The following is a 16,235-nucleotide window of genomic DNA, read 5'->3' as shown; positions in this document are numbered from 1 at the left end:
AAGTTCTTGGTGATGTGGAAGCAGAGGAACTTAAAACTGTAGTCTCTACTCCAGTCTCGTTGATGTCTTTGCTTCCTGAAGTCAACAATCAACTCCTTTGTTTTGCTGACGTTGAGGGAGAGGTTGTCCTGGCATCACAATGTCAGTTCACGTACCTAGAGATATTGGACCCGGACCAGAGCCTTACTCTGTCTGGCAGTGTAAACATTATCCTCTAAGAGGAGGGGAAATTGGCCACTTTATACTTAGAGACCAGTTGGAAGGAAAACCAGGTTAAACACGGGTCCTCCAAAACCAGGTTTAGAACACACAACTACAGATTTGACCTGGACTGAAGCCTTACCCTGTCTGGCAGTGTACTCGTTGTCCTCTATGAGGCGGGCCAGGCCGAAGTCGGCCACTTTACACACCAGGTTGTCTCCTACGAGGATGTTGGCAGCCCTGAGGTCTCTGTGGACGTAGTTCATCCTCTCTACGTATGCCATCCCTGCTGCAATCTGGAAGAGTAGAGGGGAAATGAGATGAAATGAGAGAGAGAGTTAGAGGATGAGAATGGATAGAGGGAAAAGGATAAAAAGTGAGAGGAAGAATAGATACAGCAGAAAGAGGGACAATCGGGGGATAAGGAGGGGAACAAAGGAAGATGGCAAAATAACTTAAATTGACTTAAATAATATAATTACATAAAAGGTATAATCAACATTGCAGTGAATGTCCCACCTGAGATGCCATATCCACTAGCTGGGGTAGACGTAGCAGCTTGCCCGTGTCACCTTTGAGGAAGTCCAAAAGGCTACCTGTGGGAGCGACAGTGTTATCAGCTTAATGAGAGAGAGAAGGTAGGAGGGAGGGAACACAAGAACATGATGTGTGTGAGCATGCACATGCCAGCTTGAACCATAGTCCACTGTAGTCAGTGATGATGAAGTGTTTGTGTTTGTGTGTCTCATGTACTAAGTAAGTGATGATTATGATTACGTGGCATCCTATTCCCTACATAGTGCAATACCTACGTGATAATGTGTGTGTTTGTAACAATAGTGGTAGCCACATCTGTTCTACAACCCATCCCCGGAAGCAACGTTATTTTTGGAAACGATGGACAGCCATACGGATAATAATGATGATGTGTGTGGTCTACAGTTACCTTGGGTCATGTACTCAGTGACGATGTAGATGGGTTCCTCAGACACCACAGCGTAGAGCTGCACCAGTTTCTCGTGTCTCAGCTTCTTCATGACCTGCGCCTCCTGGAGGAAGGCCTCTGGGGACATGGTGCCTGTCTTCAGGGTCTTGATGGCCACCCGCGTTGTACCGTTCCACTTCCCTGTGGAAACACAAAAGCTATAGGTCAGAGACCATAGCCAACGTAGCTAAAGGAGTACATTATTTATCTTGGCGACCCAGACAACCAGTGGGACAGGCGCACGTTTCTGCCACAAGCAACCACACAGTTCTTATATGAAGTTATAGGTGAAATACATAAAATTGGAATGAAAAGTAGAGCCTGACAGATATGCTATTTTTGGATCCAACACCGATTGTTTTTAGACTTCAAATATTCACAATAACCGATATATCTGCCAATATTTTTATTATTATAGTTGGATTTGTTTGTTTTTTACAAATCTGTATGATTGTGCTGAAAACAGCCCTTCAAAAAGGTACTCAGAAAGCAGATTTTTGTTATTTGAGGAAAGAGCATTAATGTAAGTGCCACATTGAATTTAAGAGCACAAGAAATACACGATTTTTTTGATGGAAAAACTGTGTTACTCTTGTGAAAGGAGGATAAACTGCACTGATTCCAGCAAAAAAAAATTGTATCTGAAGACTGAGCTGCCTCATGCTAGCCAGCTGGAAAACAACGACATAGGACACATTTTCAATGTATTGGTATTTAGCCATGTTTTCATCGATTGTAGGGCTGTACCCACTGAATTCTGGTAGTTGTCACTTAAAAGGAAAAACATCAATCATAACATTTGCCGCTGGCACAGTGCTGCCTCTCGCCCCAAGTGTTGCTTCAGTGAATGATCCTTGCTATCCGGGTTCCTTGGGACGTCCCTACCCCATTGAAGTAGAAATCAAAAAGGGTTACAGTAAGGGTTAAGGTTTGGGTTAGGTAAGGTAAGGGTTATTGTTAGGGTATGGGTTAGGTAAGGTAAGGGTTATTGTTAGGGTATGGGTTAGGGTTTAGCGAAGGGACATCCCAAGGATCCAGGATAGCACTAACCCTCAGTGAACGGAGTCAAGTACTCTCACACAGCTAGTTAGCTGGCTCGATGGGGATGGCAAAACGTGAATTTGGACCAGTCCCTGACAAGAAACAACCCAAACATCAAAACGTAGCTACAGAGCGCTACTTTGTAACCTGCTATGTTTTTTTAATGTCTCTGAAAACTGAATGTCTCTGAAAACGGAGCTTGAGTAATACACTTCGCAAAGAGGAAATATTATACACCAGATTTCACAGGCTTCACTAAAGGGCTGTAACTCTGTACCACAGAGTTGAACATTCTTAGCAAGGCACTTGCTTTGCATTTGGGCATAGCATTCATAGTTGTCACGACACCCAACACGATACCATGACACTCCATGTAACAGTATATGGCCAGTGTGCATTTGTGGACACTTTATTGAGCTGGCAAGCTTCTACCCACTCAGAACTTACTGTAAAAGCAGTAACAGTAAAAGCCCATTTATGCGGTCCGGAGGCTCCTTATGGAGGTTGGGCAGCAATTGCGGAGCCTCTGGCAGCCAAATCAAGCTCTGTACCTCATTGCCATGAACCTGCCAAATTTTGTAACAATGCGAAGGGCTAGCTCCACATTGACATGAATGGTTGATGGTAGGTGGGGGCAGTATGTCCTGTACAAACACAAACTCACTTCCTTGACAACTTCCTTAATGTCAATGCGGATTTACACGGAGCCCTCCGCATTATTACAAAGACAAGCCGGAGGTTCCGCAATTGTGTCACCACATCCATCCTAGGCCTTCGGACCGCATTGCCGGATCAAGCATAAATTGACTTTTAAACAGTGTCCAGCATTGCTGTAGCGCGCTGTCATGACGTTGGCCTCTTTGGGTATAGCAAGCCCCATCCCCCTCTCCCTGCCTCCCCCTTGCCTCCTTCAACTAGGTTGCTGTGGTCAGAGAGGTTGTGAATTCCTGAGAACCCCTGCCACATGGCCACACAGTATAGAGAGAGTAGGTTTTCATGGAGAACAAAGGAAATCCTTCCACCTCACAGAACTTGAGGTACGAACAAATTTCATGTTCCGGAGAAAGTATAAAAGATCGGTGAAGAATCCAGCTACGAACTGGTCCGTTTGTCACAACTTGGGGAAGCTCATGGGAGACGGTGTGGCCACATTACCATAACGCTGTTTATATAATAGCCTCAGATATGAGGTTTACATCTAATTATTATATAAGATGAATGAGTGAGTATGATACTGTTTGTTAAAGTGTGTAATATGATTTTGGACTGTTTAATGAAGGAAACCTCAAAAAGGGGATTGGAGTTAACTAAATCAGAGGACCGCCCCCGAGCCCAGTTATAGGGTCAGACATCCTGGGACAGCCCTTTTCTGCCATTCCTAATAAAACCCCCACTCGGGTTTTCGATCAGCAGACCGAGCTTACCTCAATTACGAGATCGCTAAAGGTTGGAGAACATGTTTTTCTCCATTATAAAGGGGACAAAGGTTGTAGACCATTGCTGAATATTTTAACCATACCACGTGCTTAAACTCTTAGACTATCGATACCGACAGATTAAGAACAAGTCTTTGATATTAATTACTAGTCTGCAGCTGGGAATTCGGTATCATTGAACGCAAAGAACGACAACCGCCGAAACATCCATTCTATAACGAAACAAATTAATGTCACTCTGAACTATCCACTAACCACGACAGAGAGAGAGAGGGAGAGAGACGGACAATTCTACAAAATAAATTGACTTTTCACCAGCGATCTAGACGACACACTGAGCTTAAATATATATATTGATTGCAGTTGTTCCCGAATGAGTGAGCGTTCATGTGCAAAGGATTAGCATTTCAATTGTTATAATTATCACTTTGTAGTGACTTCTTAGTCGACCCCCACTTCCCCTTTTGTCTAACAAGCCGCCATGCCGGTTTAGCCCACTAGGGCACATTCTCATTTCATGTAACCACATTTACCTTGTTTGTTTGTTTGTTTATGCATTTCTGTGAATTACTTAGTTGGTAATAAATAAATGATTTAAGACAATTGATGTATGGATGACTCATAGTGAAGACTGGGTTCGTGCAGATACCCAAAAATGTACGACGTTTGGAATGAGACTAACGTGAGGTAAAGTAAATAATAAATTATTTCGAAGACTAATTGATCAGATAAAATATCTGAAAAGTTATTTTAGGAAATGATAACTTTGTAATCTGAATATTTGTCCTTGGTGCCCCGACTTCCTAGTAACAACAGTTACATGATTAATCAGTCTAATCGCGTAATAACTAATTACAGAGAATCTTTGATAAAAACTATCAGTCTTCAGTTAATGATAGTAAAGACAAGACAGCGCCAAGGCAAGATAGGCTTAGAATGGGGGTTTCTTCCCAAGCGTGTTCTCTGCATTTGATAAAATCAATCCTTTTTGGTGGATTAAATGCAGATACAAATACATCCGTAAAGAGCTAATGTGTGCACGCGCATCTTACCCATCCAGACCTCTCCAAAACAGCCCTGGCCCAGTTTGAGGTCGAGGTGGAGCGATTCCCGTGGGATTTCCCAGGCATCGCGGGCCAGGCCCTGGGTCTGAGGCTTCAGCACGGGACACACCTCCGTCAGACAGTGGCACAGCCCGTCTGCATGCTCTGGGGTTAGGTAGCGAAAGATAGAAAGAGGTATACTGTTACCACCTAGACATTTAGCACTGTCCACCCTTGCTAGCACTATCCACATTAGGCAGTAAAAGCAGAGTTTTCTGCGAGACATTGCTGATAATAGTCAGATGTGCCAATCTGTTGGATATTCTTATTGAGTTATTTAGCAATGTCTGTCTCACTTTGACGCATGATCAATATGCTTGACAAAGACACTGCATACCATGTAAGAAAAAGTATGTATATATATATATATATATATATATATATATATATATATATATATATATATATATATATATATATATTTACATATACATATACATTTACACTAGTTGGAAAACAGAATGACAATTGCCCCAATGATGACCTTGACATGCATATTATAGTACATGGACAAATAAATAGAAAAACATTCAATTCAAGTTTGGTGTTACTCTCTGTATAATAGGAATTTTTGTAAGTAAGTGGCAAAGGTGTCACAAATGTGATTAGAATGTGTTACTTACTGCGATAGTGGAAGACCAGTTGCTGCAGACTGCTGAACTGGGTGCGTGAGGTGATATAGAAACCGCCGCTGTCTAGCTTGCGTATCTTGTAGTGTTTGACGTTGAGGCCTTTAGTGTTGTCATAGTCCAACACGGACAGACAATAGGCTCCTGTTCATAAAAATAGAATTAGAAAAGAATTTGAAAATAATTACAAAGTGTGTGTGTGTAACGAGGGATGGGTCAAAACAAATTAAATTGAATTCAAACGATATTGTCCCAGCAGAGACATTCATTGCACAGCCATGAGTACATAAGAAACAATAATATAACTAAATTAATTTGGAACGGCTGATGCTAAAAACAACTTGTACACTACAACCAGTACAGAGGGTAAGCCTCAATAGCACTGTGCTCTAGTGTTATTTCTAACAACATGCAACTGTGAAACTCCACTCCCTACGCCTTTATAAATCACTAACACACAATCAACAGTCAGCACTCACAGCTGTACCACTACCTGTAGAATCCATGGTGAGTGCATACGAAGAGCAAATTCTGATTACGCACTTCCCATACACTTCAATTGTGAGACACTTGCATGTTATAATATAAAACAGTCATTATAAAAAGAGACTTTTATCCAAAGCCACTTAAAGAACTGTCAACTTTAACAGTGACATATACACTCAGTGGCCAGTTTTGTATTTATTATGGATCCCCATTAGCTCTTCCTGGGATCAAGTTTATTAGTTACACTCATCTATTACCGGGTTGGACCCCCTTTTGCCCCTAGAATAGCTCCATTTTTTTGGGGCACGGAAATATTGCTAAATTGGTATCGAGGGACCTAACGTGTGCCAGGCAGGATGGGGCCATGGACGCTACTTACGCCAAATCCTTACTCTGCCATCAGAATGATGCCACAGGAAACGGGATTCTGCAGACCAGGCAATGTTCCACTGCTCAATTGTCCAGTGTTGGTGATCACGTGCCCACTGGAGCTGCTTCTTTTTGTTTTTAGCTGATAGAGTGGAACCCGGTGTGGTAGTCTACTGCAACATCCTATTCGTAATCAAGGACCAACGAGTTGTACATTCCGAGATGCCGTTCTACACACCACTGTTGTACTGCACCATTATTTGCCTGTTTGTGGCCCGCCTGTTAGCTTGCACAATTCCTGCCATTCTCCTTCAACCTCAGGACTACAGCTGACTGGATGTTTTTTTGTAACCATTCTCAGTAAATCATATACACTGTCGTGCGTCCAAGAGTCCAGACGTTTCAGAGATACTGAAACCGGCGAGTCTGGCACTGTCGATTCAGTGGCGGTCGTTGCCATTTAATTTACAGTACCAGTCAAAAGTTTGGACACACCTACTCATTCAAGGGTTTTTCTTTATTACTACTATTTTCTACATTGTAGAATAATAGTGAAGAGATCAAAACTGTGAAATAACACATATGGAATCATGTAGTAAACAAAAAGGTATTTTTGTTGATGACAGCTTTGCACACTCCTGGCATTTTCTCAACCAGCTTCATGAGGTCGTCACCTGGAAAGCATTTCAGTTAATTTGTGGAATTTATTTCCTTCTTAATTAGTTTGGTAAAAGACTAAGTCCATATTATGGCAAGAACAGATCAAATAAGCAAAGAGAAACAATAGTCCACCATTACTTTAAGACATGAAGGTCAGTCAATCCGGAAACTAATCCAAATTTGAGATTTTTAGTTCCAACTGCAGTGTCTTTGCGAGACGCAGAATAGGTGAACGGATGATCTCCGCACGTGGGGTTCCCACCGGGTGCTTTGCTGGTGACACTATCTGTGATTTATTTAGAATTCAAGGCACACTAACCAGCATAGCTACCACAGCATTCTGTAGCGATACACCATGCCATCTGTTTGCACTTAGTGGGACTACCATTTGATTTACAACAGGACAATGACCCAAAACACACCTCTGGGCTGTGTAAGGGTTATTTGACCAAGTAGGAGAATGATGATGCTGCATCAGATGACCTGGCCTCCACAATCACCCGACATCAACCCAATTGATATGGTTTGGGATGAGTTGGACCGCAGAGTGAAGGAAAAGCAGCCAACAGGTGCTCAGCATATGTGGGATCTCCTTCAAGACCGTTGGAAAAGCATTCCTCACGAAGCTGGTTGTGAGAATGCCAAGAGTGTGCAATGCTGTCATCAACGCAATGGGTGACTATTTTGAAGAATTTGTTTAACACTTTTTTGGTTACTACATGATTCCATATGTGTTATTTCATAGTTTTGACGTCTTCACTATTATTCTACAATATAGAAAATAGTACAAATAAAGAAAAATCCTTTAATGAGTAGGTGTGTACAAACTTTTGACTGGTACTGTATATACAATATTTTTTTATGAACACGGCCTTTTTACTATTAATGTAAATAAATTGTGTATAAATTCATGTATGTTTTTCACCCTGTATTGTTCTGTTTGCAGCCACATACAAACAGCATGATCCCTTTGATCGTTGTATAATTCCTTCTCGCATCTACGTGCTCTCCTCCTCTCACCATTCCCATCGCTTATAGACTTCAGTGCACAACACATCAGCTTTCTGTGACCAGGGGGGAAAAAAACTTTCAAAGCCAAACCTTGGATTGTGACATATAGCTGGATCTACATCGTCATTAACGTCATAGTCAACATAACCACTAGAACGCAGGAGGATCCTCTGAGGATCCTCCACTGCTCAAAGTCGTTTAGGTCACGAGTTTTGCCCATTCTAACGTTCAACCGAACAGTAACTGAATGCCTCAATGCCTGTCCGCCTGCTTTATATAGCAAGCCACGACCACGTGCATCACTGTCTGTAGGAGCAAAAGATTTGTGAACGTGGTGGTGTACCTAATAAACATGTACAGAATACACTGGGTGCACAACAAAAGTGGAACACCTTCCTAATATTGAGTTGCACCTCCTTTTGCCCTCAGAACAGCCTCAATTCATCGGGGCATGGACTCTACAAGGTGTCAAAAGCGTTCCACAGGGATGCTGGCCCATGTTGACTCAAATGCTTCCCCACAGTTGTGTCAAGTTGGCTGGCGTGTCCTTTGGGTTTGGACCATTTCTTATACACACGAGAAACTGTTGAGCGGGAAAAACCCAGCAGCGTTGCAGTTCTTCACACTCAAACCAGTGCGCCTGGCACCTAATACCATACCCCATTCAAAGGCACTTTAATATGTTGTCTTGCCAATTCACCCTCTGAATGGCACACACACACATCCCCCTTCATCTGCACTGATTGAAGAGTATTTAACAGGTGACATCAAAAAGGATCATAGCTTTCACCTGGTCAGTCTATGTGGTGGAAAGAGCAGGTAATCCTACTGTTTTGTGCACTCTGTGTATGTGGCCCATGTGGGAATCAAACCAGTAATGAAATTAAGTATGATCATGCTCTCCGGACTTCAGATCAAACCGGCGGCAAGACTAATGTTGCCAGCGCCATGCTCTAACAGTACCCCCTGAGCCAGGACTGAAGGAATGAAGCACACTACTTAGAGCATGCAACCCTACTCTACCCTCTAAAGCAGGGGAGTCAAACTCAATTCCAATCCGGTCTGCAATTTGTTTCCAATTAAGACCTAGACAACCAGATGAGGGGAGGTCACTAATCAATGACTGTAATTATTAAAAGCAAGTACAATGAAGGCGTGAAAACCTGCAGACAATCGGCCTTCGAGGACTGGAGTTTAACAAGTGCTCTAAAAGCATGAACCCTGCACACTTCTGCATGCACCATACACCCTATGGCATAAATACTACAAAACTAAGTAGCGTCCATGGCCCCAACTCTAAAATATTACTGCAGATTAGAATACTTGCACCCTCAACACTATGGCATAGATCATCCCCACTATAACACAAGCCCTACACACTACTATGCACCCTACACACACACACACACACACATCAGCATACACCATGCCTAGACCAAACTACACGCTACACCATATGAACTCTATACCCTAGAACATGAGCTCTATGCCCTGCAGAATGGAATCTAAAGCACCCTACGCTGTAAATCCTTTCCCTAGACCCTCCCCCTGTGTGTGTTTGTGTGTGTGACTGTGTGTGTGTGTGTGTGTGTGTGTGTGTGCACGCAGAGATTTTATAGCCAGAGGAAATCCAGCACCCTTAGCTCTGCTTGTGTGATTCATTCACCCCCCCCCCCCACCCCCCGTCCATTCACAGGTGCTTCACTCCCCCAATTCCTCCAAAATAACCCCCTCCCTACGCCACCGATCCACAGCTAGAGGCCCCCGGGACAAAAAGACCCAAAAAGTATATATTTACGCATTTGGTCAGTACATTCTGTGTTAGAAAGGACTACTTCACAAAAGAAAGGAGAACGTCAACAAGGAATTTGACAATAATCAAAGTGCTTCTAATCCATGTCTAAAATGGCTGTCGCTCTCTCAGAGGTTCTTCTCACCTTTAGTGGTTTCGCTCTCTCGGACCAGGAAGGTTCCTCGTCGGTTCTGTAAACTCAGAAGGAGCCTCTCCGAGTTGCGCCGAGTTATCTTCCCAAAATACCACCTGCGAATGTGGGCCAGAGTGAGTGAGAAAGAACAGTGAGAACCTGCCACTAAGCAGCTTTAAAGGAACGTCGTCATAGTTGTGGTCATGTTTTCAGACATCAAAAACAGCGTAATGTTAAGAAGAGTTTCCATTTCGTGCTATTGATTGTGTAGATCCAGTTACATGCCTCAACCAAATAAATTGAAATAATAATAATAATAATAATAATAAGCACTAAGATGTTATATGGTTCTTAAATATGGTACTTATCTTTTTCATTCATTTTGGATTGTGACATATAGCTGGATCTACAAAATAGATGGCCTTGGACGTGGAGTACTCTCAACAGAAAACCACTTTTCAGCTCTGAAAACACCTGACAAACTTTGATTTTGAAGGGTAAATGTCCCTTTAATGTCCCTATGAAGCACTGCTTTTGCACATTTGGAGAATTTTGAAAACCACTAGCTGGCACAGCCACAAAGTCATAAAATCTGATTTTAAACCTAACGTTAACCACACTGCTACACCTAATGCCTAACCTTACATTAAGACCAAAATGCAACAACAAAAAAATCACACATTTTTACAGTTTAGCCAATTTTGAATACAGCTGGCCCATCTATTGGAAATCACTCAGTTCTGCCTCCAGGACAAGATTCATGACAATAAACGGCAATCTGCGAGAAAACAGGAAGAAAGAAAAGTTGAGGTACTCTTCTGCCTGGATGGAGTCAGAGGGGGCCACGTAGTTGCTGGGGATATAACCGCTTTCTCCAGTGGTCAGAGACCGAGCGAGCCACCAGTCCCCTTCCCTGCAGCACGACAGAGGAGAGGAGGAGACGACAGGGTTATTGGGACTGGGACAATCAGAACCCTTCCCTGGGTTCATTCAGGGTACTAACTGGTTATTCACATCAGATACAGACTATTTGACAGTGGTTGAAGCCTAAAAACACCACCGTGAGTAAACTGATTTCTGTGCTCATATCATGAAACTCACAGGTTAATAAAATTAACTCTCTTGACTAAATTAGAATTAATAAAACAGGGATACCAAGTGAACACAATATGACTGATTATACCATATTCTGTGCCTTTTCACCTTTGCCTTCATAAGCACAATTGTTTGGTTTGCTTGTAGTGACCAGTAATTATCTCAACAACAAAATAAGACTGGTTACTCCACATGATGTAGCTTGGGTTAACAAATATTACCTCAGTGCACATTTTGAGGAAAAACAGGTTCAATGGAAAGAGGAACAGTGGTGAGATAAGTTAAGACAGGGGGCTCAGAAAGGACTAGTTCACTGACCTGAAGCTGTACTTTCTCCTAAGAGAAACCATGAAGCGTGAGAGAAAGAAATAACAGAAACAGCAAAGAACATCAAAAACATGGAGAGAAATGCAGCAAACAACACTGCACAGCACACAAGACAAGACTTCAAGCATTTCAGACCATTGAACAATAACAGGAAAACTGAAAAAAATACAATCTGCACCTAACTCCAAAATGGCTTGACCTGAAGTGGTTGTATTTGAACCATGCATTTTAAATGTCTTCCTATAGTGTCTTATGAGTTATGTCTCTAACGCAGCTCTGTTGTACTTGTGTATTTTGTATTTTTTCCTGCTGCAACCAAAATACCCAGTGAAGGAACAAATAAAGATTTTGGAAACAAACTGGCTTGTGTCCTTTAAAGAGATGCTTTGGAAAGGTCATAGACTTGGAAATAAAAACAAACAAAAAAAACAATTTTTAACAATTAGACCCAATCAACACTAGAAGGGCTACAATCTGGGTTGTGTTTATTAGAGCACACAACATAAAACATTCCGTTACGTTTTTCAACAGAAAAATGAAAACGTGTGATTTTTATAGAACAGGCAGTGCTTTTAGTTTGTTTTCTTTCATTTGGCGCCTAATGAACATGACTTGACAAGGCTGTCAATGTAAGATCTGAAAGCATTAGTAGTCGAGTTGTACCGAGGTGATGGGGTCGAGAGAAAGGGGACAGACGTTGTCTGGCTAACGAGGAATTATGAATAAGTGGGCACTCTGTGACTGTGTGTGTGTGTGTGCGAGCATGGGTGTGTGTTTATACAAAGTGCTTGCATGCATGTGTCTGTGTTTACAGAACAACGTGTGTGTTTGAGTTTGTCTATGTCTGGATGAGTGTGTGTGTCTAGGTGGAAGTACAGCGTGGATAAGTTGGATCTAAACAGGAAGATGATGGCGTGGGCATCTCCTTACGTGTTGTTGACGATCTGCAGCCGCTCGCCTTTCTTGAACGTCAGGTCCGAGGCAGTCCGTGACTCATAGTCATAGAGCGCCACAAATGTAGTGACACCTCCTGTGGGACAGACACACACACACAAACACTGTATCTTAGACATGGGAGATTTGGGCTAACACACATCCGATTAACAGCAAAAGGAAAAAAGTACAGTATCCTCTTCCTGCAATATACAGCTCATATTGATATAAACCTGAATATTAACATAGATTCATAGAACTGGGTATTATTCTTTCCGTAACCATTACTCAGGCAGGAGGATTAGTAGCTCCGTTGCCCCCGCTTACATATGTTGTCTCAATTTAATATTTTGGCATTCGCATCTTAAAACATTACACTGGAGGTCTTTGCACTTCACCATCAGGAAAAAAAAGAGGAAACACTGGACTGTATATTACAATTTAGCATCTCCCAGAAAGAGATATCGGGCATTTACATTAGGGCTGCCCAATAGTCCTTGAAGGTAACAACATATATAGCTTACAACAACCACCAGATTTAGAACGTGGAATCTCGGGCCTACATTGATTGGTTAATTAGTTGCCGGATGGGGATAACCCGAGCCTGCAGAAAATTCCCAATATGAGAGGGCAACCAATCTCTTTACAGGAAATGCTAAATAATTACTGACACATAGTTAGATGCCTGGCGCTGAACTTGGATATTATAACGTTGTCTGGTCTGTGAGTCTTCAAAGTCAAACTGAAGATGGTTTTGCACTCTAAGCAGTTACGGCCTTAAGGGAACACTTAAAATATGTTTTACTTCCTATATATGTGAAAATGGTGTGTTTCTATGTTTTGTAGTCAAAAAGATAAGACACTGGTAGGTGCTGGATATCATGAACATGAGGTAAAAAATAAGCAAATTGTTCCTTTACCTTCATTGTGAATTAGGGTGTTTTTCTAAGCGCTGCTTTAGAGCGACGGTGCCCAAACTCTGAACTACGCTTTAGGGCCTAAGGACATCAAATCCAGTTTAGTCTAGTTGATAAAAAAAAAAAGGGGCATTCGTGTGAATGATGACATTTTGGATCTTCCTCAAACAAAATCCATAGAAAGATCCTTCAGGGGAAGGATGTTTGCTTTACACTTAATCTGTACCCAAAATTATTGAGAAATAATTATTTAAAAGAAATGGGTGACATTTACATTCCAAAGGGACATGTAACATATTTCCATTTGAATGTTCCATAATGTTTTTCCCTGCTTCATGCAGCCCAGGCAGCATTGGAACGTCCTGCTCCACCTACCTGCCAGTGGTCCTCTGTGAGGAGAGATGATGCTTTGGAAAGGTCATAAACTTTTAAATTAAATAAAAAGCCTCAACTATCAGAGCCAATCAACACTATAAGGGCTAGAATCAGGGTTATGTTTATTAGAGCAAGCAAAATAAAACTTTTTTTTAACCCTTTTTCAACAGAAAAACAAAAATGTGTGTTTCTTATGGGACAGGCAGTGCCTCACTGTTTTAGTTTGTTTTCTTTAATTTGGTGCCTGATGAATATGACCTGACAAGGCTGTCATTGTAAGATCTTAAATCATTCCACCTGCTCCACTTACCTGCCAGTGGTCCTCTGTGAGGAGAGATGATGCTGCCCGTGTGGTCCACCCCGCCGAACAGTGCCAGCTCAGGGGTGTTGGTGGGGGCATGCCCGGGGTGGTGGCCACGCCTCGTGCCCCCTACAGCGGGACTTCTGTTGGGGGTCTGAGTCTGCTGGGCTGGGCTGAGGTGGTGGTGCATGCTGTCCAAGCCTGTTCCAATGGTTCCATCCAGACTCAGTGAGCGCTGACCCGGCTCCTTAGGCTTGCTCTTGCCGACTCCCATCAGCAGGCCTGAGTAAAAGAAACAATGATTCAAATCTCAAGTTGATCCATTTCAATCTTTCTTAATGCAGATTAGACCTGTTTGATTCAATGCAATCTCTCAATTCAATTCTATACACTGAATTCAATTCCCTCAAGCCAGAACTCATGATTGGATGGAGAGACACCACTCTTCCTGATTGGTTCTAACTAACCCCTTTCCGTGCAACGGTATAATCATTCAGCAGGGTGGGGTTCATTAGGACCCAAACAAAATAAAACAGGCTGAAACAAGGAGGGGACTACCTGGACTTGTCCAACACGGCACACTTATTTTGTTTTCTATTACAAAACATTTTAAAATAATGAAAACCAACCTGGTGAACACCAACCATAAATAAATACAGATTTACACAATAAGACAGTGTATAATTGCGATAAACGGAAATATCGGACTTGGTCGAAGTTGGCAACAACGCTTGTCGTCATCATCTGTAATTCTAGTGTTAGTTAAAAACCGCTGCATTTCAAGTTGAATCCTGTTCTTACGTACTCTCAGTTACAAACATGGACACAAACACCAGTTCAATTCTTCTCTCTGCACAACAAAATGAGCCACAGTGAGGAAGCCTATTACAGGCTAGATGATACACATGCACACAGCTTGTTCCGTTGTGAGCAGCAGGCCTCTCAGCAGGCCTCTCAGTTCCAGACAGTTCCAGTTAGTGTGTGTGAGCAGCTGTTATGATCTGTCCCTGAGAACAGAAGCTCTGACACACACACACACACACACACGTCTCTCAAATCCAGTTAACTGTGTGTGTGTGTACAGACAAGTTTCAATCTTTATTTGTCGTACGGGATATACATGGCATGCATCGTCCAATGAAATGCTTACCTACAGGTTCCTTCTCGAAAATGCAACAGCAATAAGAAATAGTCAAAAACAAGAATATGAACAAAGCAAATGGCAGTTGAGTAGAATAAACATTTTAGCATAAGTAAAATTCAGGAAGGCAATTTATAGTACAATATTTACTTGTGTATTGGGGAAAGGGGGATGGGGGGCAAGTGTATAAATTGAGCAGTATAATAAGAGTCTGGTAGCAGTCAGTTGTGCAAAGGTTGGGAGAATCAGAGCAGCTGGCCAGTCCAGTTCAAGTGTTCAGCAGTCTGATGGCTTGTTCAGCAGTCTCATTCTCCGATACCGTCTGCCCGGCGGTAAGGGAGAGAACAGCTTGTGGCTGGAGTATGTGGGATCCTTAATAATGCTGCGTGCCTTCCTCAGCCTTCGTTTCGAGTAGATGTCCTGGATGGGTGGAAGCACGGTCCCAGTGATGTACTGGGCCATCTTCACCACCCACTGGAGGGCCTGGCGGTCGTGGATGGAGACATTTCCTTACCAGGCCATGGTGCAACTAGTTAGTACGCTCTCGATAATGCTGTGGTATTATTTGGAGAGAACCCGGGGCAGCATGCAGAATTTATCCAGCCGTCTTAGGAAGTAGAGATGCTGTCGCGCCCTCTTGACAAGAGTGATGGTGTTGTTGGTCCAGGACAAGTAAATCCTTGGTGATGTGGACTCCAAGGAAATTAAAACTCGTGACTCTCTCTACTACAGTCCCATTGATGTAGATTGGGACATTATCCCTCATCTGATATCTGAAGTCAACAATCAACTCCTTTCTTTTGCTCATGTTGTCGTCATGACACCGTAACACCATTTCACTTACCTCCTCCCTAAAGGCTGACTCGGCGCTGTTGGTTATCAGGCCTACAACCGTGGTGTCGTCAGCAAACTTTATGATGGAGTTGGTGACGTGCAAAGCCACGCGGTCATGGGCGAACAGCAGAGGACTGAGGACACCCCTGGGGCACCCCAGTGTTAAGAGGTGCTGTTGCCAATCCTTACAGCATGTGGTCTGCCCGTCAGGAAGTCCAGGATTCAGTTGCAGAGGGTGGAGTCCAGACCCAGGGTTCTGAGCTTGGTGTCGAGCTTGAAGGGAACAATAGTGTTGAATGCTGAACTGTAGTCAATGAACAGCAGTTACACATATGTGTTCCTCTTGTCGAGATGTGTTACGGCCGTGTGAACACAGACAGGGTTGAGTGTGACTAACAGAGTGTGGGGGAGGAGCAGATTAACTGGGAAGAGCTAAAAAAAGGAATGGGGGGGGGGGGGGGGGGGG

At 42.8% G+C, this 16,235-nt stretch overlaps 1 protein-coding gene and 1 long non-coding RNA gene across 5 annotated transcripts in view; both read right to left on the bottom strand.

Annotated features, from left to right (window-relative positions):
* Positions 1 to 16,235, bottom strand: part of LOC149975859 (uncharacterized) — a 944,026-nt gene that overhangs the window by 240,334 nt on the left and 687,457 nt on the right. The window lies entirely within an intron of this gene.
* LOC110493886 (proto-oncogene tyrosine-protein kinase Src) overlaps positions 1 to 16,235 on the bottom strand; it is a 38,140-nt gene that overhangs the window by 15,254 nt on the left and 6,651 nt on the right. The window contains exons 1-11 of one of the 4 annotated variants that reach the window (XM_036949867.2): positions 15,780 to 16,164; positions 13,804 to 14,076; positions 12,199 to 12,298; positions 11,260 to 11,277; positions 10,661 to 10,759; positions 9,859 to 9,962; positions 5,390 to 5,539; positions 4,716 to 4,871; positions 1,148 to 1,327; positions 721 to 797; positions 344 to 497 (exon numbers count right to left, since the gene is read on the bottom strand). In XM_036949867.2, coding sequence (XP_036805762.1) covers positions 344 to 497; positions 721 to 797; positions 1,148 to 1,327; positions 4,716 to 4,871; positions 5,390 to 5,539; positions 9,859 to 9,962; positions 10,661 to 10,759; positions 11,260 to 11,277; positions 12,199 to 12,298; positions 13,804 to 14,068 — 1,303 coding nt within the window. In that variant the 5' untranslated portion in view covers positions 14,069 to 14,076; positions 15,780 to 16,164. Of the gene's footprint in view, positions 1 to 343; positions 498 to 720; positions 798 to 1,147; positions 1,328 to 4,715; positions 4,872 to 5,389; positions 5,540 to 9,858; positions 9,963 to 10,660; positions 10,760 to 11,259; positions 11,278 to 12,198; positions 12,299 to 13,803; positions 14,077 to 15,779; positions 16,174 to 16,235 lie in introns of those variants that run through there. The other 3 variants (XM_021568447.3, XM_090205043.1, XM_021568448.3) reach the window with 3 other exon arrangements.

This window comes from Oncorhynchus mykiss, chromosome 17 (genome assembly GCF_057628025.1).
Source record: "Oncorhynchus mykiss isolate SJ-2025 chromosome 17, ASM5762802v1, whole genome shotgun sequence".
NCBI lineage: Eukaryota > Metazoa > Chordata > Actinopteri > Salmoniformes > Salmonidae > Oncorhynchus > Oncorhynchus mykiss.
The sequence above is the reverse complement of the archived record's forward strand: the minus strand, read 5'-3'. Positions and strand labels throughout refer to the sequence as shown.